Source organism: Carya illinoinensis, chromosome 5 (genome assembly GCF_018687715.1).
Source record: "Carya illinoinensis cultivar Pawnee chromosome 5, C.illinoinensisPawnee_v1, whole genome shotgun sequence".
Classification (NCBI taxonomy): domain Eukaryota; kingdom Viridiplantae; phylum Streptophyta; class Magnoliopsida; order Fagales; family Juglandaceae; genus Carya; species Carya illinoinensis.
Window position 1 is genome coordinate 44,623,353 of NC_056756.1, and position 23,769 is coordinate 44,647,121.

Genomic DNA, 23,769 nt, shown 5'->3' on the forward strand with positions numbered 1-23,769 from the left:
TATGTCATCTTTTTGTTCCAAGGATTATCACTTTGAAATCTTGGCTGAATGATATGTCCTGTGGTTCTGAATTCTGATGATGGAAGCTTTGGACATGGCAGAAAAGTTCAGTTTTTTTAGTCATTTGTGGAGGAGTCAATGATTAATCCGAGTTACGGTAATAGAATCGTATCTATTTATGTGGTGGATCAAAGCTGCAGCCTAAATTTCTTGATGAGCTGGGAGAGAAATGGGAGAGACAGCTCTGCTTTTTCCTGTTTTTCATGAATCTTAAAAGTCATGAACTCCTATCACTTTAATCATAAGTCATCATTAATAACCTTTTATCTCCATTAACAACTGTTTCTTGATTCTCCTTTTTGTAGTCACCGGAATTTGTCGAAGGTCGAATTAGAATATTTTATTTTCTTTTTTAATTTTCTTTTTCAACTTTTAAGAAGAATTCGTTTTCTTCACAAGACAAGCATATGATTTTAACTCTAGTTTTTTTTTTTTTAAAAAAATTGGTAACTTTCCAGAGTCGAATATCACATCAAGAAAATTGATAGATGCGAGGTGTGGATGGGGTACCATGACTTTTTCCTCAAAAGTTAAATTATAGATCGATTCAATGAATGCAAACAAAAAACAATATTCACGAGAGATATCTTTCTAGAGTTGCCTTCCTAATAATGCAACCATACCTCACGGGTCATGCGGATGAGATTTTTGTTATAAATACATGCAGCAAAATATCATGTATTGTCATTCAAGTTTATGTATATATTTTAAAATGGTTTGATTGACATAATTCCCCTCTTATCTCTTTTAAAACAGAGGTTTGGAATTCAAAACTTCTTCTAAAATGTATTAGGGAAAAAACTTTTTCATAGATCTATTTTATATCATGTGTTAAAGTCATGTTTTGTACGTTTTTGGGTCGGGTTGCTCAGCAGTCTGGATATTCACTCGTGGCATGACCTGAGACGAGAGAAGGGTGGCCTGGATAAATTTCCGATGTCAAAATTAGTATAGAAAAGAGATAAAAATACTTTAAAGAATAAGAAAACAGTTATGTATAATTAACAATAGGCTTGAATTTGTCCTTTTTTACCTTGCAGTTCTGGGCGACCTTTTATACTGGATCCTCTAGGTTAGGAGGGCCAAGAAGTCTTGTATTATGAGGTAGATGGACGCCTCTCCCTAGAGTCTCTACCGCCATATTACATTTAATGCATTATAGTTTCTTTGGTCTCAGACATTTAATGCGGCATGGGTTTCTGACAGAATTGTCAGATGCCATCTCTTCCTTTCTTTTCTCGATTATGATTTATTGCATCCTTCTGCAATATCTCATTTTAATATTGATGATTACTTTTGGCTTTCAATGGTCTGGAACTCGCTCGACTCGAGGCGCACGGGTCTAGGACCCGTCTCGGGCTACCAAGGGAGGCCCTTCTAGGCTCTGGTTGGTATTCCTAGAGCTCATAAGACCTGGTGAAGTAATGGACCTGGGGGTAGTATCATGGACTTAAGGCCATGATGAAAATACCCCCTAACATCATGCATCTCCCACACTTTATAAAAGAGAGTCTTGAGGGGCATTTGTTTAAGGAATACAACAAGAAAGTTAAAAGAAATAATATTGAGTTTAAGAAAAAACTAGTTTCATATATTGTGATCTTTCAATTTTCTTGTGATTTTTCTTTAATTTTACACCAATTTTCATTTTTTAAATTTTAATTTTATATAAAAAGATAACTGATAATATTTACATTCATCGATTTTATTTATAAGCTTAATATGTTTCATCATATCATTTTTCTAGATAGTATCATAGTCTACATATGTAATATTCTTATTCTGTAACAAAGACTATACATTAAGAAATAACAAAAAATCAATAATTATATAAATAGTTTTAATAACATGATATGTTATGATATGACGCAATATTTCACAATTTTTTGTGTCTTCTACTTTCGCTATAAAACAATCTAAATCCATATTTACGTACGCAGTTTTATATTTAAAAACTCGTTTATTTTCATTGTGAATTTATATGATTTTAAAGAAAGTATAATTAATGAAGTAAAAAATAATTAAAAAAAAATAAATATAGTTTAAATGGTAGTAGTGTTTATATTTCATATCGACAAATGGTTTCAACAATTGTAAATTTTCAAGATATTATGCATGATTGAGATTATAATTATTCATGTAAAAATTTGATTGATTTATAGTTCAGTTGAAATTATCATTCCTTTTGAGTAACAAAGACGGGGGATGAGGTCTAGATTAATTGTAAAAGATATAATCTTTTATAAAAAAAGTGTGTCCTACTAATACTAAATATAAGTTTTAAATAGACAAATCTCATGCAAACTTTTTATAGAAAAATAAGTCCCACTAATAAAAGATAAAATTTCGTAAAGATAATCACTACATATGATAACGAATGGTAACCCGCGTACCCATTTTAAAGTGATAGGAGTTTAAGATTTTTGGATTCATGATAAATTTTTCTCAATACCTGTTTTTCATGATACAACTGTCATATTTATATGAAATTTATCTATTTAAAACTTGATAAAGATAATCATCGCAAGTGATAATGATTACGCGTGGTAGAAAGATAAAAAAGCAAAAAAAAAAAAAAAGAAAAAAAAGGTGAAGAGGAAAAAGAAATCTTAGACGATATTGTTAAAAGCATTGGATTCGGATCATATGAATGAAAAAATAGGAAAGATTAAAATAAAGTTAATATCGTCAAACAAGTCCCACAGAATCCTAATTACTTTAATATAGGAATAGACATATATTCATGAATATATTGTCATGTTTGATTCATATTTCCGTACATGAGATTTCTAGAGGCCATGCTACCTCTCTAAGCCCTCTTTTAACTTTATTCCTATTCTTCATTCCCATAATGCAAAAGACAATATGTTCACACGGCCACATTCATCACAAACAATTAAAACAGACCCCAAGAGATTCGTATCTTGGAAAAGTTTCGGTGATATTTTTGTTATTTTTTATATTTATAAATTAATATTAAAATAAAAAATTATTTAAAATGTAAAAATTTATTCTCAGAGAGTACTTTATATTACAAAAGACTATAATAGTTTGGGAATAGTGTCATTGGCCAGCTTAAAAATAAAAGAGAAACGATAATTACAATCGTAAGTATGAAAGTGCCGTGTAGTTATTTTAAGAATAAATAAATATAAAATTCATATAAAAATATATTAATTTTTTAATAATAAACTTTATTCTTCTTTAAATTACTGTTTATACATTTTACGATTGTATAATAACATTACTCTGAATAAAAACGAGAACTATAATGAGTTGAGTTTAACAAACCGTGGGCCAAAGCCCATATAGCTATAAAAAGAATTATTTATATCATAAATCCGCCCAAGAGACTTAAACGCCGAACGTAGCCTAATACCCACGCAACGTAACAGATGATCTTCGCCCACAATTCAAGAGCCATCACTCTATAAAGGATCAGCTAGATATCCCAAAACAGGCAGAATTGATTTGATTTCTTTCCTTCTCAGGTCTTTCCATGGTTGTTTTCTCCCTTGATTGAAGGGTTATGGAGAAGAGAGAGAGACCCACAGAGACTGCCTGGTCCAAACTTCCATGTCGTAAACGAAGGAAGCAACTTGACGAAGATGATGATGAAGAAATACCATATATCCCCCAAGATATAATCTTTGATGTTTTCCTTCGATGTCCTCCAGACTTCTTGTACGATAGTGCGCGGTTTGTTTGCAAAACATGGTATAATCTGATACGAAACCCTAGATTCACCAGAGACCATCTACTCCGCCATGTTCATCCCCCTGACCATGCCGTTGGTTTATTATTCGTTAAGAACCCACGTGCTAGAATTTCCCGGTTCCTCGAAATTTCCGAGGGGAATATCAAGTTGACAGATTTCATACATCAATTTCCTGCTCAAATCTTGCCTACTTCGTACGGTGTTGCATTATATTACAGGATAGAAAATATTGCAGAATCTCTGTACGTCGTAAATCCAGTTACAAAACAAGTTGTGAAACTCCCTCGACCGGATTTTAAACGGCTCAGATTTTATTTCCGTTGGAGTTGCATTTCATATCTTCCAGGTACTGAGGAAATTAAGGTGGTAACCCGCGTGAAAGACATGGGAGAACAGTACCATTGGTACATACTGACGGTGGGAAGAAAGATGTCCTGGAGGAAAATCGTCAGCACCGTTAATCCTGAAGGTATAACTATTCGAGGGTTTGTGAGTGATGGAATGCCAACTTGTGTTGGTGGGGTTGTGTATTGGAAATTCGAGGGCAAAATAGTTGCCATTGATCTCAGTGATGAAATCATTCATTACTTCTATCTTCCAATGACATTGAAGTCTCAGGGTCGGCTTCTTGAAATGGGGAATCATTTGTGTATGATTGAGATAACACGTACATCAGTCTTGAGACCTGAAAATGTATGGATAATGGAGGGTTTGAAGCAGAAGGAGTGGGCTATAATTTATAAATTAGAGGTGAACTTTGAGCTGAAAAATGCAGGGATTCTTTTCCCGAGACCTATTGGTTGGTTGGAGAATCAGCAGATGTTGCTGTTCGAGGAGTATGTCCGGGGGACTCCATCTTCTGAGGTCGTGCCAGTGATTGTGGCGTACGATGTGAGGACAGGAACAAGAACATCATACATGAGAAGATCATTGTACCTCTCTCTTGACGATATTGTGGTTGTGCACTCCAGCAGCCTCATTTCATGGTGAAGTTCTTAATTTCCTGTATTGTTAGATACAGTTTAATTAACATGAGTTGTCTTGAGATTTAACCATGTACACATCATTTTATACCCTGTTATGAATGGTGCCTTTAATTAATTAGTTAAAAGGCTTGGAATTCATTAATTAATGTAGTTATCTAGCTAGTACTTAAAGTTATGTATAGAACTAGATTAATGTTTGTAATTAAGACATGCATGCATGCATCTGATCGTTACAGATCAAAATATGTAAATTAATTAATTAGTTGGATGATGAAGTTAAATATGTACACATTTTGAAGTGCATATATATGGATGTGCTGAGACATGATGATGATCATCGGCTCGATCCCCATATATATAGTAATTTCAATCTCAAAATCTCAACACTTCTCCTTCTGTCCTTAACCGTGCGACCACATTGGCCTTTGTTTTTTCCTAGACTGAGGATTGTCAGAAGCTTACTTTGTGAAGAATGTGTAATTCTCTTATAAGCTAGCTATCTAGCACGGTGAAAAAAGATCTATATATATGTACTGTTAGCCTTGTTAGGGGTGTTGCCCAGATGACTAACACAAGAGGGGGGTGAATTGAGTTGTATTAAAAAAAATAACAATTATAAATCAAATATATAATATAAAATATAAATAAAATATGAAATAACAATAAATATAAAGAGTAAGGGTAAGAGAGAAGCAAACTTAGTATGTTAACGAGGTTCGGCCCCACTGCCTACGTCCTCGCCTCAAGCTACCCCTTGAGGATTCCCAAATTCACTATTCAACCTCCTCCAGGTGGAGATAGAAACCTATTACACCTTTGAACAACACCGCTACAAAGGATCCGTGTAGAACACCCTCTACACTTGCAATCACCTTACACGTGGTGATTCAACTATTCCCCGTGTAGAATATTTTCTACACGCACAAGGGTTATACACACCCTTTTTCTGATACAAAAGCTGATAGTGGGTAGGTTATCAGAAAACACTTCTCAATGAGTGAAATAATAACAATACAGCGCAAACTATATCTCTCAAAATGAACAAGGATTAAGACTCAATGCTTAGAGAAGAGAGAATGAAAGCTTTGAATGAATGTTGTATGCTCTTGGTGTTGTGAATGTGAAGCTCTCAAATAATCTATTTATAGGCATATGAGACTTCATATTCAAATTTAAAAAGATTCACATGTCAAAGACAACATCATTCACTTTTTCAAAAAATTCAAATAAAAGGTTCTTCTTTTTCAATTGTCAAAGACAACATCATTCATTTTTTCAAAAAAATCAAACCTAATTTTTTACTTTTGGCATATGACAAAATGAGCACATTTTCCTTTTCAAAAAATTCAAACCTAATCTTTTACTTTTTATATATGACAAAATGAGCACACTTTACTTTTCAAATTTTTCAAACAAAATCATCTACCTTTTGTATAAGTCTAAAAAAACATCAATCACTTTTGAAAATATTTAAATAAAACATGCACATGTGAAAGATGACAATCAATCATCTTTAGTATTTTCAAAGTTCAACCCTTTAATCAAGGCATGCACATGCAAAAGATGACAATCAATCATCTTTCAAAATTTTCAAATTTAATTTTCAAAAAAATTCATGCACATGTGGAAAATGTATTTTAATGTTTTATGATAAAATATTAATTTTGAGCATTAATCCTAATTTCAAATTTTAAGAGATTTACAACATTACTCTATGACTTTAATGTGAACTTGTTTCCTTCTTGCTCATGCTTGGTTCTTTGATGTGCTTGATTCCATTATGTGAACAACTTGAGTTTGAAACTCCTTTATTCTTTGAATTCATTTGTTATCATCAAAATCCATGTGTAGATTTATAATCACATGAAACTTGAAACCTTGAGTTCAACAATCTCTCCCTTTTTGATGATGACAAATATTTGATAGAACTTGAAACCTGTATTAATACTTAAGCTCCCCCTAAAAATATGCGTTAGTTTTTCAAGAAAAAGTATAAATATAATTCCAAACATATATAGCAAGTTTAGCAATTTAAACAATGTTAATATTCTAGTCTAAAACTTCTCCCCCTTTTGGCATCATTAAAAAGGATCGGCAGCAAGTAAATGGACTGAAGAAAACGATGCGTTTAATAGTCACTGTAGATAGTTGAAAAAGGAGCCGTCCGTGACCTGACAAATGCTGCAAAGTCTCGAGGCCTAACTCTATAAATTTAGTGCGGCTAGAGATTTAAATAATCGCCTGATGTTGTTGCCAAACGTGATTGAAGGCTCTGAGTTGCTATAAAAAAATGATCATTTTCATCTATCGGATGCCAAAAAATATAATTGCTTCTTAACCTGAGTTCTGTTTTACCACAACGATAGAATGGCTGAGCAATTCACTTCCACTAATGTTCCAGACTTGAATCAGGAACCCTTGACGCATCAATCATCAATCTTTTCTCCTGAGGCCGTCAATACCATGATAGGAGCAGTGAACCGTTTTTCTAGTAAGGCTGATTCTGAGATTATTGTAGAATCAAGAATGCTCAGTAGTCAATATGCTGCCTCTGTTACGATCATGTCTCGGAGCTTAATGGCGAGGGTGAGTGAGATTGATCATCTTAACATGCAAATATTTGAGTTACGACAGAAGCTTGCTAATAAGGATAGTGAGAATAAAAAGCTAAAGCAAGAAAACCAAGAGTTGAAAAAATTTGCAGATTGGTATACTCATGATCTGCAACCACGAATAGAGAAGCTGGAACGAGAAAGGGTTCAGATACAAGGTCAACATCGGCAGATAACAGCAAAGGTTCATCGTTTACTAGAAAAATAGGGACAATCTACTGTTAATCTCACTGGCTTAGTAAGAAAACTTTTGACAATGTGTGTCCAGCATATCTTGTATTTCTTTTGACTGAATAAGATTTGAAGAGAAAATAGTTTGTCTTATTCTTTATGCTATCTCTATAAAATCAGTCCTGAAGTTCATCCAATCCGCATCAAGTTTTCATCTCATGTCTATAACTCATCTGCATTCCTTCAGCATTCTCGTTTTAAGCCTTCTATTCTTTTCTCAATGGCTCATTCTTCTAACATTTCTCTAGATCCATCCATGAGGCATTCTGCATCTCAACCTCCTATCCTTTCTGCAGCTGTCATTGGTGCCATGTTGCAGCAAGAAAATAATAATCTGATTAACAAGTCAGATTCTGATGCTATTTATGACTTGGTGAGTCTTGGGACTCGCTACTATTCCTCTATTGTTGCTTTTTCTTAGCGGGTACAAGCCAAAAATCATGAAGTTGAAAAGCTCAAAGAACAAATTGTTGTACTTCAACGAATTGTTCAAGAGTCTCACACAAGGGAAGGAATCATTTGGCAGAAGAATAAACAGTTGAAATCTTTATTAGATTCTTCATTCCGCTTGCCGGTTTCCATGGATAAGAATGACATGATATTGTATGAAGAGAATGAGCGTCTCAAACATGAGGCTAAGAATCTCAAGTTTATGTAAAAGTATTTCAAAAATCTATCTCTATTTTTATTGACTCTAGTCTATCTTTTAAGAGATATTCATAGCATGCATCATACCTATTTCTCTTCTGATCATACATAATCTATCTTCTGGTAAAGGCTTTGTGAAAATATCTGCTAACTGATCGTGTGTATTTGTGAATTCTAGTACTATATCGTCTTTCTGCACATGATCTCGAAGAAAATGATATCTTATTTCAATATGCTTAGTTCTAGAATGTTGTATTGGGTTCTTTGAAAGATTTATAGCACTTGTATTATCACATTTGATTGGAATGTGATTATACTTGAGTTTAAAATCTTCAAGTTGTTGCTTCATGTAGAGAACTTGAGCACAACAACTACCCGCAGCAACATATTCTGCCTCAGCAGTAGATAGTGCAACAGAATTTTGTTTTTTACTGAACCAGGAAACTAATGCATGACCTAAGAAATGACATGCTCCACTAGTGCTTTTTCGATCTATTTTACAGCCAGCATAATCTGCATCTGTGTAGCTGATTAGATTGAAAAATGTGTGCTTAGGGTACCATAACCCTAGGTTAATTGTACCACTAAGATATCTAAGAATGCGCTTAACTGTAATTAAATGTGATTCTTTTGGAGATGATTGAAAGCGTGCACATAAGCACATACTAAACATAATATCTGGTCTACTGGCTGTTAAATATAATAAGCTAACAATCATACCTCGATATATCTTTGAGTCAACTGGCTTACCGGATTCATCTTTATCAAGTTTAGTTGATGGGCTCATTGGTGTTTCAATTTCCTTAGTATTTTCCATTCCAAACTTTTTCAGTAATTCCTTAATATATTTTGATTGATTGATGAATGTCCCACTTTTTGCTTGCTTAATTTGCAATCCGAGAAATAATGTAAGTTCTCCCATCATGCTCATCTCAAATTCTTCCTGCATAGTCTTAGCAAAAACTTGACACATATTTTCATTAGTAGCACCGAATATTATATCATCAACATAAATCTGAATCAAAAGAATATCATCATTTTCATATTTAATGAAAAGAGTTGTGTCGATTTTTCCTCTTGAAAAACCTTTTTCAATCAAGAAACTACTAAGTCTTTCGTACCAAGCTCTAGGAGTTTGTTTAAGTCCATATAGTGCTTTTGTGAGTTTGAAAACATGATTTGGGGAAATATGATTTTCAAAACCTGGAGGTTGCTCAACATATACCTCTTCATTTATAAAACCATTTAAGAAATCACTTTTAACATCCATTTGAAAAAGTTTGAAATCTTTATAACAAGCATATGCAAGTAGCATTCGAATAGCTTCTAATCTTGGGACGGGTGCATATGTCTCATCATAATCGATTCATTCTTCTTGATTAAAACCTTGGGCTACAAGTCGAGCCTTATTTCTAGTAATGACTCCGGACTTATCTTTCTTGTTTCTAAAAACCCATTTTGTTCCAATAATAGTATGATTTTTGGGTCTAGGAACAAGTGTCCAAACATCATTTCTTTCAAATTGATTCAACTCTTCTTGCATAGCTAGAATCCAAGATTCATCAAGAAGTGCGTCATCAATATTTTTGGGTTCAATTTGAGATAGAAAAGCAGTATGATTGCAAATATTTCTAAGAGATGATCGAGTACTTACACCTTGTGAAGGTTCTCCCAAAATTTGTTCCACTGGATGATCTTTCACAAATTTCCACTGTTTGGTTACATCTTATATTAAATTTTGATGATCTTTCCTGATGGCTCCATGTTGAACTTCCTCTATTGTTTTCTCTTTATTGAGATTGAGACTTTCCGTATTATTTATACCTCCTGTTTCTTCATCAATAGATTTCTTGGAGAGTGAAGAATTAGATTTATCAAATACTACATGCATAGATTCTTGTACAGTCAAAGTCTTTTTATTGAATGCTCTATAAGCTTTACTATTAGTAGAATACCCGAGAAAGATACCTTCATCAGATTTTGCATCAAATTTGCCTAAATTATCCGTCATTCAAAATAAAACATTTGCATCCAAATAGATGAAAGTAACCAATGTTGAGCTTTTTCTCATTTCAAAGCTCATAGGGGGTTTTATCTAACTTAGACCTTAGCATAACTCTATTTATAACATAACATGCAGTACTTACCGCTTCGGCCCAAAAATAACTAGGCAAGTTGTTCTCATTGAGCATTGTTCTTGCCATTTCTTGAAGAGATCTATTTTTCCTCTCTACTACCCCATTTTGTTGAGGAGTTCGAGGAGCAGAAAAATTATGCACAAAACCGTTTTCATCACAAAATGTTTCAATATTTTTATTAACAAACTCTTTTCCCCTATCACTTCGGATACTTGAAATAGTATAGTCCTTTTCATTTTGAATTCTCTTGTATAACTTGGTAAAGGCACTATGTGCATCATCTTTATGAGCAAGAAAGATGACCCAAGTATATCTAGAAAAATCATCAACAATAACAAATGCATAATATTTTCCTCCTAGACTTGCAACTCTATTTGGTCCAAAAAGATCCATGTGTATCAGTTGCAATGGTCTAGTAGTGAAAATATGTTTCTTAGTTTTAAAAGAAGTTTTTGTTTGTTTACCAAATTGACATGCATCACAAATTTTGTCTTTAAGAAAATATGTTTTTGGTAAACCTCTCACAAGTAGAACATTTTCAATTATGAGAGAAGATTCATTACCAATTTTAACTATTCCCACGATCTTCCCTTTCGAGTTGTCTCCAAATGTCACGTGTCTTTCTTCTTTAGATCTAAGATCAAAGAACTTAGTCTTGTCTCCCGTCATGTGTCTTGAACATCCACTATCTAAAAACCATTTGTTTTTGCTTGTGGAAGACTTCATGCATACCTATAAAAACAATTAAAATGATTTTTCTTGGTACCCAAGTTCTTTGGGTCCTTTATTTATTAGTATTAGAAGAAACAAGATTTTTAGGTACCCATATGACCCTAATAGTCATTGTATGATTTCTTCTAATAGGACAAGTATGATAATTATGACCATTTCTATTATAAAAATTGCAAATAGCATGTGACATATATGAAAAACTTGAATGATTATAATAATATCCTTTTTTGACAAAATTATTTTTATGAAAAGAATTTTGAATATTAGTCTTTGATGTAGAATGGTTATCAAAGAAATTTTTATAAGGTTTGTATTTTTGTTTTGGCATATATCCCAAACCTGCCTTGTCAAAAACACATCTTTGACTACCAAGAAGTTTTTCAAAATTTCTTTTTCCATTCGTAAAGTTTTCAACAATATTTTCTAAATCAGTTTTCTTCTTATTCAATTCAAGATTTTCATATTTCAAAATGATACTTTCTTTTCTTAAAATTTCAATTTCATTTGTTAAAGAAAAATTTTTCTTTTTCAAAGCAGTATATTTGATACCCAATTTTTCAAATTCCTCATAAACATCTTCTAAAACATTTTGCAATTCTTCATATGAAGGATTTTCAATATTATCAAGATTTGTTACCTCAATGTCATCTTTAGCCATAAGACAAAGATTTGCTGATTCTTCATTACTTGCTTCACTATCTGAGCTACTTGAATCATCATCCCATGTAGCTTTTATTGCTTTATTGCCCTTATTTCGATCTTTCTTTAGCAGAGGATAATCTGGCTTGATATGACTAGGTTTATTGCATTTATAACAAATTAAAGTGTCATTTTTACCTGAATCTTTCTTGGAAAACTTTTTGAAGGATTTCATTGGAGGAGTTCTATTTTTCTTCAAGAACCTCTGAATTCTTCTTGTTATCATCGCAACTTCTTCATCTTTATCGTCATTTTCCTCATCTTCATCACTTTCACTTTCATGAGGAACAGCTTTAAGTGCTAAGTTCTTCTTTGGCTTTCCTTCTTCTTCTCCTCTTTTCAATGTGTACTCATGGGTGATAAGTGACCCGATGAGTTCATTGATTTCGAGCTTCTTGAGATCTCTAGCTTCAAGAATCGCTGTAACTTTTGATTCCCAACGTTTTGGTAAAGAGTTGAGAATTTTTCTTACTATCTCTACCTTGGAATAAACTTTGCCAAGAGCTATCAAGCTGTTTATGATATTAGTAAAACGAGTGTGCATACTAGAAATAGATTCATCATCATTCATCTTAAACATTTCATATTCATGAGTAAGAATATAAATTTTTGATTCCTTGACTTGCGAAGTTCCTTAATAAGTAACTTCCAGGTTATCCCAAATTTCTTTTACCGTAGCGCAATTCATTATTCTATTAAAGTCATTTCCATTAAGAGCATTATATAATAAATTCATAGCAGTTAAATTTAAAGTATAAAGTCTATCGTCTTCACGATCAAACTCTTCTTCTTCCTTTTTGACCTTTACTCCATCAACCACTTTTGTTGGAATATAAGGTCCATTTACAATGCATTTCCAGATTTCTCTAACTTGAGCTTGAAGAAATATTCTCATTCTAACTTTCCAGAATGAGTAATTATCTCCACAAAAGAGTGGAGGCCGACTGCTAGATTGACCTTCACCAAATGAAGCTGCAATGTTAGCCATAAGATCTTAACTCAAAAGATAGTTAATCTTATAATATAACTCTTAGCTCTGATACCAATTGTTGCCCAGATGACTAACACAAGAGGGGGGGGTGAATTGAGTTGTATTAAAAAAAAAATAACAATTATAAATCAAATATATAATATAAAATATAAATAAAATATGAAATAACAATAAATATAAAGAGTAAGGGTAAGAGAGAAGCAAACTCAGTATGTTAACGAGGTTCAGCCCCACTGCCTACGTCCTCGTCTCAAGCTACCCCTTGAGGATTCCCAAATTCACTATTCAACCTCCTTCAGGTGGAGATAGAAACCTATTACACCTTTGAACAACACCGCTACAAAATATCCGTGTAGAACACCCTCTACACTTGCAATCACCTTACACGTGGTGATTCAACTATTCCCCGTGTAGAATATTTTCTATACGCACAAGGGTTATACATACCCTTTTTCTGATACAAAAGCTGATAGTGGGTAGGTTATTAGAAAACACTCCTCAATGAGTGAAATAAGAACAATACAGCGTAAACTATATCTCTCAAAATGAACAAGGATTAAGGCTCAATGCTTAGAGAAGAGAGAATGAAAGCTTTGAATGAATGTTGTATGCTCTTGGTGTTGTGAATGTGAAGCTCTCAAATGATCTATTTATAGACATATGAGACTTCATATTCAAATTTAAAAAGATTCACATGTCAAAAACAACATCATTCACTTTTTCAAAAAATTCAAATAAAAGGTTATTCTTTTTCAATTATCAAAGACAACATCATTCACTTTTTCAAAAAAATCAAACATAATCTTTTACTTTTGGCATATGACAAAATGAGCACATTTTCCTTTTCAAAAAATTCAAACCTAATCTTTTACTTTTTGTATATGACAAAATGAGCACACTTTACTTTTCAAATTTTTCAAACAAAATCATCTACCTTTTGTATAAGTCTGAAAAAGCATCAATCACTTTTGAAAATATTTAAATAAAATATGCACATGTGAAAGATGACAATCAATCATCTTTAGTATTTTCAAAATTCAACCCTTTAATCAAGGCATGCACATGCAAAAGATGACAATCAATCATCTTTCAAAATTTTCAAATTTAATTTTCAAAAAAATTCATGCACATGTGGAAAATGTATTTTAATGCTTTATGATAAAATATTAATTTTGAGCATTAATCCTAATTTCGAATTTTAAAAGATTTACAACATTACTCTATGACTTTAATGTGAACTTGTTTCCTTCTTGCTCATGCTTGGTTCTTTGATGTGCTTGATTCCATTGTGTGAACAACTTAAGCTTGAAACTCTTTTATTCTTTAAATTCATTTGTTATCATCAAAATCCTTGTGTAGATTTATAATCACATGAAACTTGAAATCTTGAGTTCAACAAGGGGATAAAATCCCCCTCGCCCAAAAGGATCTCAGACCTAGTCCAAAGGGTCACTATTAAGAAGCAACATGAAAAAAGACAAGAAGGAAACAAGGAAAAGCAAGAGATGCCAGAAAGGAGGGAAAAAAAGAATGAGGAGAGGAAGTAAGTACAGGCAAGGAGGAGTGAGATAAAAGCTGACTTACCCACCTACTAATAATAGGGGTTAGAATAAAAGGGACTGCTTCCAAACGGCTAGGGGAGGGACGAGAAGATAGGGGTCATCTCAACCCCACTATGAGAGCTCTAGAAAAGAGGTTTGTACAAACAGAAATGAGGGATTATAAAAAACTATAAAATAATTATATTATAATAGATTTACCTTTCAAATCACTTATGAGAGTAGGTCCCGAATAATATAAAGTTATGTGTTTATCTCTATTTATATTTTTATATTTATTTTTTATTCACTGTTATAAATGTATGTATGGGTGTCATACCACCTCTCTGGATTGTCATTATGGGCTTCAAACCACTTCATCTGGTCTTGGACTATTTTAGTGGGCCGGAAATGACTATTTCTCCAATTCTGATTGTTGTACAATTTATTGGCATTAAAGTAAACTTATTATTTTAAGCTCCCGTATCATGGGGCTTAATTAGACCGATCTTTGTGGTCATTACTGTGATTGATAACTGAGTATTTTCATGTTCATCACAAAAAGAAATGGTTCAGTACATTTTGCTAAGCATAATTATAGTGTAATACAATAGGATATAATTGGTGATAAGAGGTTTACTCCCTAGTGTACGTACGTAGTTTGGTGGATGAAACCGTTATGGGTTTGAGTTTCCATAAGTCCGATCCTAATTAATTAAGGAGATCACGAGACTCATGCACGTTGTCATGATTCAATTTAGGGAGTGTTTGCGATTTCTCATCTTTTAGACTATCTCAAACAGCTCCCTAAGAGCACTAGTAGTGAGATTTTTTATTTGATTTGTTCATTCCATTTGATTGCCGTAAGGTTTAGGAGATTTTTTGAGATTTTCTTGGCTGAAACCATGAGATTTGGTGTTGATGGGGGTTAGATAGATCGAGAAAACTTTCCCCTGTTATGGTTCAAGCAAATCTGTGAAAGAGTTTGGTGGGTTCCCAATCACTCTCCAACACAAAATACAGCGGGGAAGTCAATCGTTTTGTGTTAGGAAATTCTGTCAAGCTTTGAGTAACGGAGCACCGGTTCCCATTGAGCGTGGACCTGCAATGCTTCCAAAACTGAGTATTGTAGTTGCGTCTTGTCCATAGTCATACAAACGTAATCGAGAGCAAAAAGAAGGGATATAGTTTAAGCTTAAAATGTTGATTAAGATATGAGATGAGATAGTTTTAAATGAAAGTTGAATAAAATATTATTAGAATATTATTTTTTTAATATTATTATTATTTTAAAATTTAAAAAATTGAATTGTTTATTATATTTTATAAAAAAATTAAAAAAAATTATAATAATAAGATAAGATAAGATAAGATGTTTATTGAATCTAAACGGAGAATAGATGCTTTCTTGGTTTGAGATCTTATTCCGGTGCTTTAGGATAAAGTTGATAAGGTGGAGTGATATTGTTGGTGTTTGTATTTTTCCTTTTCCGTCTTGTCCGATATTTACATTTCTTGCCAATTGTATTTATAAGAAATTGAGAGGATCAATCAAAGAAAAAATAATAATAATTACAACCTATGTTGGTTGAGTGATTGTGTTGCATTTCTTTGGAGTTTGTTGACGAATAATAATCTGGTCTCATTGTAAACCTCTAACGGAAAGAAGCCCCATTAACGATTAGAATTAAAATAAATAAAAATATCAAAATCAATATTTTAATAAAATAATGATGGTTAAATTTATATAAGAGAGTTTAGCTAGGCCAAATTTTGGCCTAGCTAAACTACTACTAGTACTCTAATGGGGATAAAATTAATATTATTATGATCGCGTCTAAATAGAAAGTGTGCAATCACCACTTGTCCAAAAAGTTTAAACTGATGGAAAGAGATAGATTTTATTATTTATTTCATATCTTAATATTCCTCTTACGTGTGGGCTAGACTCATTCTCAATGAGTGACCTAACATGTGAAATATTTAATTAAATGAAGTAGAATGTAGAGTTAGAGTTCAAATTTAAGATTTTTGCTTTAATACTATGTGAAATCACCACTTATCCCTAAAACTTGAGTTGATGGAAAGATATAAATTTTATTATTTATTTAATATTTTAACAATATGAACTCTTAGATCGGGCACTCTCGATCAATAGCTTTTGTATTGTACAAAAAATATATATTATTTGAAGAATTGTTCTAAAAGAGAGTTCCATCCGATAATGTAAAATGAAATGTAAAATACATTTAGTCATAGTAACCCGTTACATTTTGCGGGTATTGTTTATCCCATAAACATTTTTTTATTATTTATATTTCATTAACTTTTTCATTTTCTTTTATTTTGATTTTTAGCATGTAAGCAAATTCTTTTTATTGTTCATCATTAAAAACACATATATTTCATTTTCTTCTAAAATCTATCTTGAAAATATTTTTAAACCAATTTTTGCATATTTTGATTTTATTTTTAATTTTTATTTGGCTTATATATTTTTGTTTTATGTGGTATAGAACATAATTATTTTATATTGTATATAAAAGCAAATTGCAAATATAAAAAAATATATGGATATTGTAAATTTATTGGTAGAAAGGAAATATTTAAAAAGAATAAAAAAAATTATTTAAATGATATGAAGAAAAAATAGATAAACTGATGGATGATGTATTGTAAAAATCAATATGAAAAATAAAAAATAAATAAATTTTGGTTATGCATTTTAAAGGCTAGGATGAAAAATTCATCATCAGTGCTCTTAGATCTCTCATTCCTTGTTATTTTATTCGCCGAATCACTATAATTAAAAGGACAATGTGGGGTTGCTTTGGATTATGGATCATGGTGCAAATACATGGGCTGATCATTCATCATTATGCATATTCCCTAACCATATAGGACGATTTATAATGGTAATTAACTTAAGGTTCACCTGAATCACATCATTCCTAATTTATTCATGCAAAAGGTTGTGTGTGTGTGTATTTTTGCAAACGTACAATGAGATTAAACTAATCAAGGAATATTTAAGAGTAATACTACGGAGCCACAACTGTAGCAGAAGCACACCTGCACACCATACGTGGCATCCTAATTTTCTTTTTTTTTAAAAAAAAGTCAAAACGTGCGCATTACTCGGGGTCCTACGGGTTGCTTAATACATTTCGAAATCCTCCCGCGAAAACCTTCGTTCGTTTCACCCGTGTGACAGGTTCCTCCGCCCAGCACCACCGGCGATGCTGTAGCTCCGCCCAGAAACATCGAGCACAGTACTTCATGTGTACAGAGCTGCCGGTCGTTGGGAAACCAGATAACAGAGCAAGCTGACAATTTCTTGAATCTGCGAAGACCCCCTTCCCTCGCCGGCGCCACCGCTGCTCATATGAAGGTAAAAAATTTTCAGACCAATGAACTCCCATATGGTTACGTTTATCCTGTGTACACAGAGATGAGTTTTGGGTTTTTTGAGAAAGATATTGTGGATTAGGGCATGCTTAGAAAACAATGTTGCATGGCTTTTTAGCACTGGTTTCGTCCTCTGCTATTTAACAGCTCGGTCCATTGGTTTTTATTTTTTTTTATTATCTGTATTGAGAATCTGTTTTTCCATCTTTTACACGTATTCAAAGTAATTATTTGTGCCCCTCCAAAGTCAGAACTACTAGCTGGTTGTTATGATAGTGGCAGAGTATGAGCATTGTGAGGGAAATGCATGCTCGTTTTGCCATTTCAGCTCATACTCTGTTCTTACTCTCTCTTCAAGGAAAAAAAAAAGAGGGTATCTTGCTCCAGAATATGCCATCAGCGGACATTTGACATGAAACTCTTATTTTTACAGCTTCAAAGTGCTGCTCTTAGAGATTGTCAGTGGGTGGCCTACCGTGGATTTTCGCGTTGACGATAAGGATCAACTGCTAGTTCAGAAGGTAAAAAGTTCAGAGCTTTTTAACGCAGTTTTGCACACTACCTAGTTATTTTAAAACTAGTCTATATTGATTTATTGTGTAGTACTCTTTAAATAAATTGTTCAGACCTTTGTAGTTTTGCACACTATCTAGTTATTTACCAAAATTTGCTATATTGATTTATTGTGTTTAGATTTATAAAAAATACATATATGTAAGTAATGAGAAATTATCAATTTCTAGGTAGTGGTCATCACTGGAAGTTCTAAGCCGAATACTACTCTTATGTTTTGTATCATACTACTTCCATTTATGCAATATGTTATAATGTTAGTGTTAACTTGAAGTCTTATAGGTTAGTTGGGTTAGTTGCCAATACTGAGAACATCCTGGATTTGCCATCCGTGTGCACATAACCTGACTTACAAAATCTTATTGATTAATTTTATTTTCTTTATTTTTTAAAGGTAAAAGAGATAAACTTGTGTTGGAGTAGGTCCGTGTGATTGAATTACATTGCATTAATAACTATCTTATAAACCTAAAGAGTTAAAATGCAATAAATGGAAACAGTTTATGAAGTGTGAGATTATTTATTAAGTGAGTGTTTAATGTTCATATAATGCGCTTTTACATCATGTGCATCGCCTTTAAATAATTTGAAGACATCATAATTTTAGTATAATGGGGGAAGAGGAAGATAGAATGGCACCCAGGCCTTCAACGTCGACTTCACAGCCAGTTTACACGCATCAAAATGAATTTGGAAGTCCAAACTTAGACCATGTGAGTGGGCAGGCTGATGATAGAATTTTTAATAAAGTGTGAGATGCCGTGCTCATGCATCTAACTAATTGCATAAAACTTGCAGCATCCTCACCATATGCCCTACCCTCTGGCGAGTAATCTAGACGATTTTATTAGAGATGAAGATTCATTCCAGGTATATTTCTTGTTTGTTACCCAAATTCCTAAAATTTTTGATAGCTGATTTTTTCTAATGCCGTGCTGCTATTGAGCAGATACCCACTTATACTCAGTACCAGTCCTCGAGTAATCTGGAGGACTTGAGGCAAGAAACGCCCCCCGCGTCAATTACACCTAATAGTGATGAATTTGAAGAAAATGTTGGAAGTTGTCATGATGCTGATGGTATTACACTTTTCAATGCTTGCCTTATTTAATGACTCTAATATTGAATTATTGCTAATTCATCCTTATGTTTTCATTGATAGAAATGTTCTTTGACATAAATGAAGATTTGGAGGGTACCACTATTGTCCCGGATGATGAGGTACAAGTTGAACCACCAAGATCTGGGTTGGAGTTTGACAGTGAGAAAGAGCTTGTGGCGTACTATAAGCAGTACGCCAAGCAAGAGGGTTTTGGTGTAAGGACACAGAGGACCAAAAGAGATGATGATGGGAAGCCGGTGTATCTGACCATTGGTTGTGCCCGTAATGGAAAGTACCATCCTAAGCCAAACAGTAATATGTCGAAGCCACGGGCAACCACTAAAACGGGTTGTAAGGTCAAGGTAAATGCAGCGCTGAACAAAAATGGGAAATGGGTGATCACCACTACTGATAATTCTCACAACCATATTACTGTGAGCCCCAAGAAAAGTAGACTATTGCGATCTCACAAACACCTAGATCAATACAGTCAAAGGATCTTGGAGCTGAATGATAGAGCCGAAATACGAATGAATAAGAACTTTTATTCTCTTGTTGTTGACGCGGGGGGTTATGAGAATCTAGCTTTTCAAGAACAAGATTGTAGGAATTACATTGACAAAGCTAGATATTTAAGGTTGGGCAAAGGAGGTAGTGATGCACTTAATGAGTATTTCAAGAGAATGAGAGATCAGAATGATGGCTTCGTTTCTAATATGGACGTAGATGATGAGGGAAGGCTACGGAATGTGTTTTGGGCTGATGCACGTAGTCGAGCCGCCTATGAGTATTTTGGAGACGTTGTATCATTTGATACAACGTACCTAACAAATAGGTACGGTATGCCTTTTGCTCCATTCGTGGGAGTTAACCATCATGGGCAGTCCATATTATTTGGGGCGGGATTGCTATCAAGCGAGGACACACATAGTTTTGTTTGGTTGTTCCGGATGTGGTTGGATTGCATGAAGGGTAGGGCGCCGAAGTCTATCATAACCGACCAAGATAGAGCAATGAAGAATGCGATTGATATTGTATTCCCTGAAACTCGCCATAGATATTGTTTATGGCATATCATGCGCAAACTTCCTGAGAAGTTAGGATCGCACGCCAAATTCAACCTTGGGTTGAAGACTGATATCCATTCGACATTATATGATTCACAGACCACCACAGATTTTGAGGAGAGTTGGGGTCAACTACTTGAAAAGTATGATCTACTCGGCAACAATTGGCTTCAGTCCTTATATGAGGAAAGGTCCTTTTGGGTTCCTGTTTTCCTAAAGAGTGTATTTTGGGCTGGTATGAGCACAACGCAAAGGTCTGAAAGTATGAATGCATTTTTTGATGGGTATGTCCATGTTGGGACGACATTGAAGGAATTTGTTGATCAATTCGATAATGCTCTTAGAAAGAAAGTGGAGGTCGAGACAACGGCTGATTTCAATTCTACCAACCAAACTATCCCCTGCGTCTCCCCTTTCAACATTGAGAAGCAGTTTCAAAAAGTCTATACAAATGCAAAGTTTAAGGAGGTCCAAAGAGAGTTTATGGGCCTAATGTGTTGTAACTGTTGGTTGGTAAGCACACAGGGGTGCATTTTAACATTTGATGTGTTGGATGAAATATTATTTGATGAGCAAATCAAAAGAGTTCATTACTCAGTTTACTATAACGAAGATGAGTGTGAGGTAAAATGCACTTGTGGTTTGTTTGAAATGAGGGGGATTATTTGTAGGCATGCACTTAGAGTTTGTCAGTTGAAAAATATTAATGTGCTGCCGAAAGTATATTTCCTAGATCGATGGAGAAAGGACTTAAAGAGGCATTACACATTAATCAGAAGTAGTTATGATGACGTGCGGGGAAGATCAGAGACGTGTAATTACGAGCTTATGATCCAAAGATGTTCGAAATTAGCCGCCAAAATTTCCTCAAACAATGACAAAGTCCATGCATTCCTGCATTATGTTGATGAGTTTGATAAATCATGTGAAGGTTTCACATGTCAGTCGACTATCCAATCAAAGATGGCCAACCCAACGGTGATCTTGGATAAGGGTAAAAAGATTTTAAGTCCTAACGTCATTCGAGGGAAAGGGAGACCTCCAAATAAGAGGAAGGTCCCACCTGTGGAGAAATTGGCAACAAAGCGAAAAAAACAGGTATTATACTCTTAACGAAGCTTATTTTGTTACCTGATATTGCTATGTAGTTCAAATTATAAATGAACTATTTTGTTTTTGTGAGATGGAACTTAGACTTGCAGGAAACTGTTGGTAGATGAAAGTTCACAGGGTGAGAGCCCAAGATCTCAACCCAATCCAAGTTGAATTTGGTGGAGGGCTCAAGTAAAAGCATATACTGGATTTTGTAGTTCATTTAGATCTTTATTATGTGTAACTGAATTTTTATATAATTGATGATGGCTTTTCAATCTCATGCAGGTTGTAAATATTGATTTTGTGAGCTGTTGGGAGTTTTTGTGAAATGGGTGTTGATGTGGATGAGGGAGGAACTTATGTTGACTGCCAAAGATGGAGTCTTGGATATAACTCGACACGTGTTTATGACATAAGCATTTTGGGCCGTTGGTTGACACCTTGAGTTTTGTAACATTCTCATAGATGCTGGAAAGTAAGGAGTGTCACTAATATTCTGACACTGACTTATGTTTCTACAATGGATAAAGGTTTGTATTAACTGTCCTTTTACTTTAATACCACATAGTGACAATCAAGTGAAGGTGGGACTTGCACACCTATTGCATATTCACAAGTTGTATCATCTTTCTTGTTCATGTTGGTAGTTTAGATATGTACAACTAATTAATTTGCTATTTCCAAACCAGATGAGTTTTCAGTGAGATTTGACTTCCTTCCATGTTGAAAATTTGAAATAGCCAAATTCTGCTGTGCAGGTTCTACAATCACAGTGCCCTTTGATGGTTTCCTACAAAGGGGTTAGTAATCCTCTGCTTCAATGACATAAGCTCTGTTTTATCTAGGCTTTAAAGTAGCAAAGTCATATGTTTATGCACAAAAGACTGTGGTTACTCTGGGTTATATGACTTCAACCCAGAGTAAAAGCATATACTGTGTTAAATTAGGTATTGCCTCCCTTTAAAAAATAAAGGAAAAGAAAAAATGGGTTTTTGTTTGTTATCTAGTAGGTTTTGAACAGAATAAGTTTTGGGCTGATGTGCTCCAGGATTTTTATTTGAAGAAAATGTGGGATTAACCTTGATGACAGATACATTTGAATTATATCAAGCACACATAAATAGAGATGAAACCATGAAAATCTGGTCCTATTTCTTTCTAAAAGCCAGGTAACATTAATCGGGATACTATTTGCTTCTGCTCTACAACAACAAAAAGAAGGTTTGAATCTCATGCTTGTTAGTTCTTGATTGTGGTTAAAAGCTACATATGCATGAGTGTGGGTATCTCCCATTAGTGACCAGTCAACATTCAATAATAATAATATAGTGATTAAAATAAAATGAAATATAAAATTACAATATGCTACGTTTGTTTGAGAGGAAATGAATAAGATGCAAAAATGAAAATGAATAAGATGTTTAATAGTTACATCTTTTGGCTGGCCATTATTCATTGTTTCCTTCAGGATACATTTGAAAAAAAAAATGATATTAAATAAATCAAACAAACAAATAAATTGAAACAAGAATCTTCAAGAATGACTATGGCAATGTGACAAGCAAGCAAAAGGTGAACTGATACAATAAACTATCTAATCTTATAACAGAATGCCTACACCTATACTCCCATTACATTTATGACTAGAGTAATTCATTCACCTGAAGGATGCCATGCAATGTTAGAACTGGACAACCGTATACATCTGCTATCTAACCGTATAGACATAAAGATCTCTTTCTTTTTAGGTCAATTATTAAAGATTCTGTAATGATCTTATATTGGCCAGACACAACAACATTACCTATGGATTCAGTCATTGTTTATTCTCTTGTTATTATATTTTTAATAGTATAATACTTATTTGAAAAATAGTTTAAATTCTAATTTGCATGTTGATAGAATATTGCTATGTAGCAGCATGCTTCTTTTCTCTTCTATTGATATTTAAAGCAATGTGGTGGTTTAGGTATTGAGTATATCCCCAGCTGCTCCGGGTTCATTGATTTGGACAGGTAAAAACACACCTAAGACGGTAGATGAGTTTAATATATGCATGTGCAGGAATTGTGGCAACAATGCCATTGATGACAACGTTTGCTTCTCATAGCTACGGCAATTAATACCCCGATTTTTGTCTCGATTTTTTTACCACAGATACACGAGGTTGT

General features: G+C 33.6%; 2 protein-coding genes across 2 annotated transcripts; both read left to right on the forward strand.

Annotated features, from left to right (window-relative positions):
* Positions 1-3,589: 3,589 nt before the first annotated feature.
* On the forward strand, positions 3,590-4,768 carry LOC122310381 (F-box/kelch-repeat protein At4g19930-like). Its single transcript, XM_043124275.1, has one exon. The coding sequence runs from the start codon at positions 3,590-3,592 to the stop codon at positions 4,766-4,768; it is 1,179 nt and encodes a 392-aa protein (XP_042980209.1).
* Positions 4,769-17,190: 12,422 nt separating this feature from the next.
* Positions 17,191-21,925, forward strand: LOC122310382 (protein FAR1-RELATED SEQUENCE 5-like). The gene is made up of 8 exons (XM_043124276.1): positions 17,191-17,268; positions 17,568-17,744; positions 18,038-18,099; positions 18,195-18,282; positions 19,133-19,204; positions 19,284-19,413; positions 19,497-21,601; positions 21,884-21,925. Exons 1-8 carry the CDS (start codon positions 17,191-17,193, stop codon positions 21,923-21,925), a joined length of 2,754 nt encoding a protein of 917 aa, XP_042980210.1.
* Positions 21,926-23,769: the final 1,844 nt, after the last annotated feature.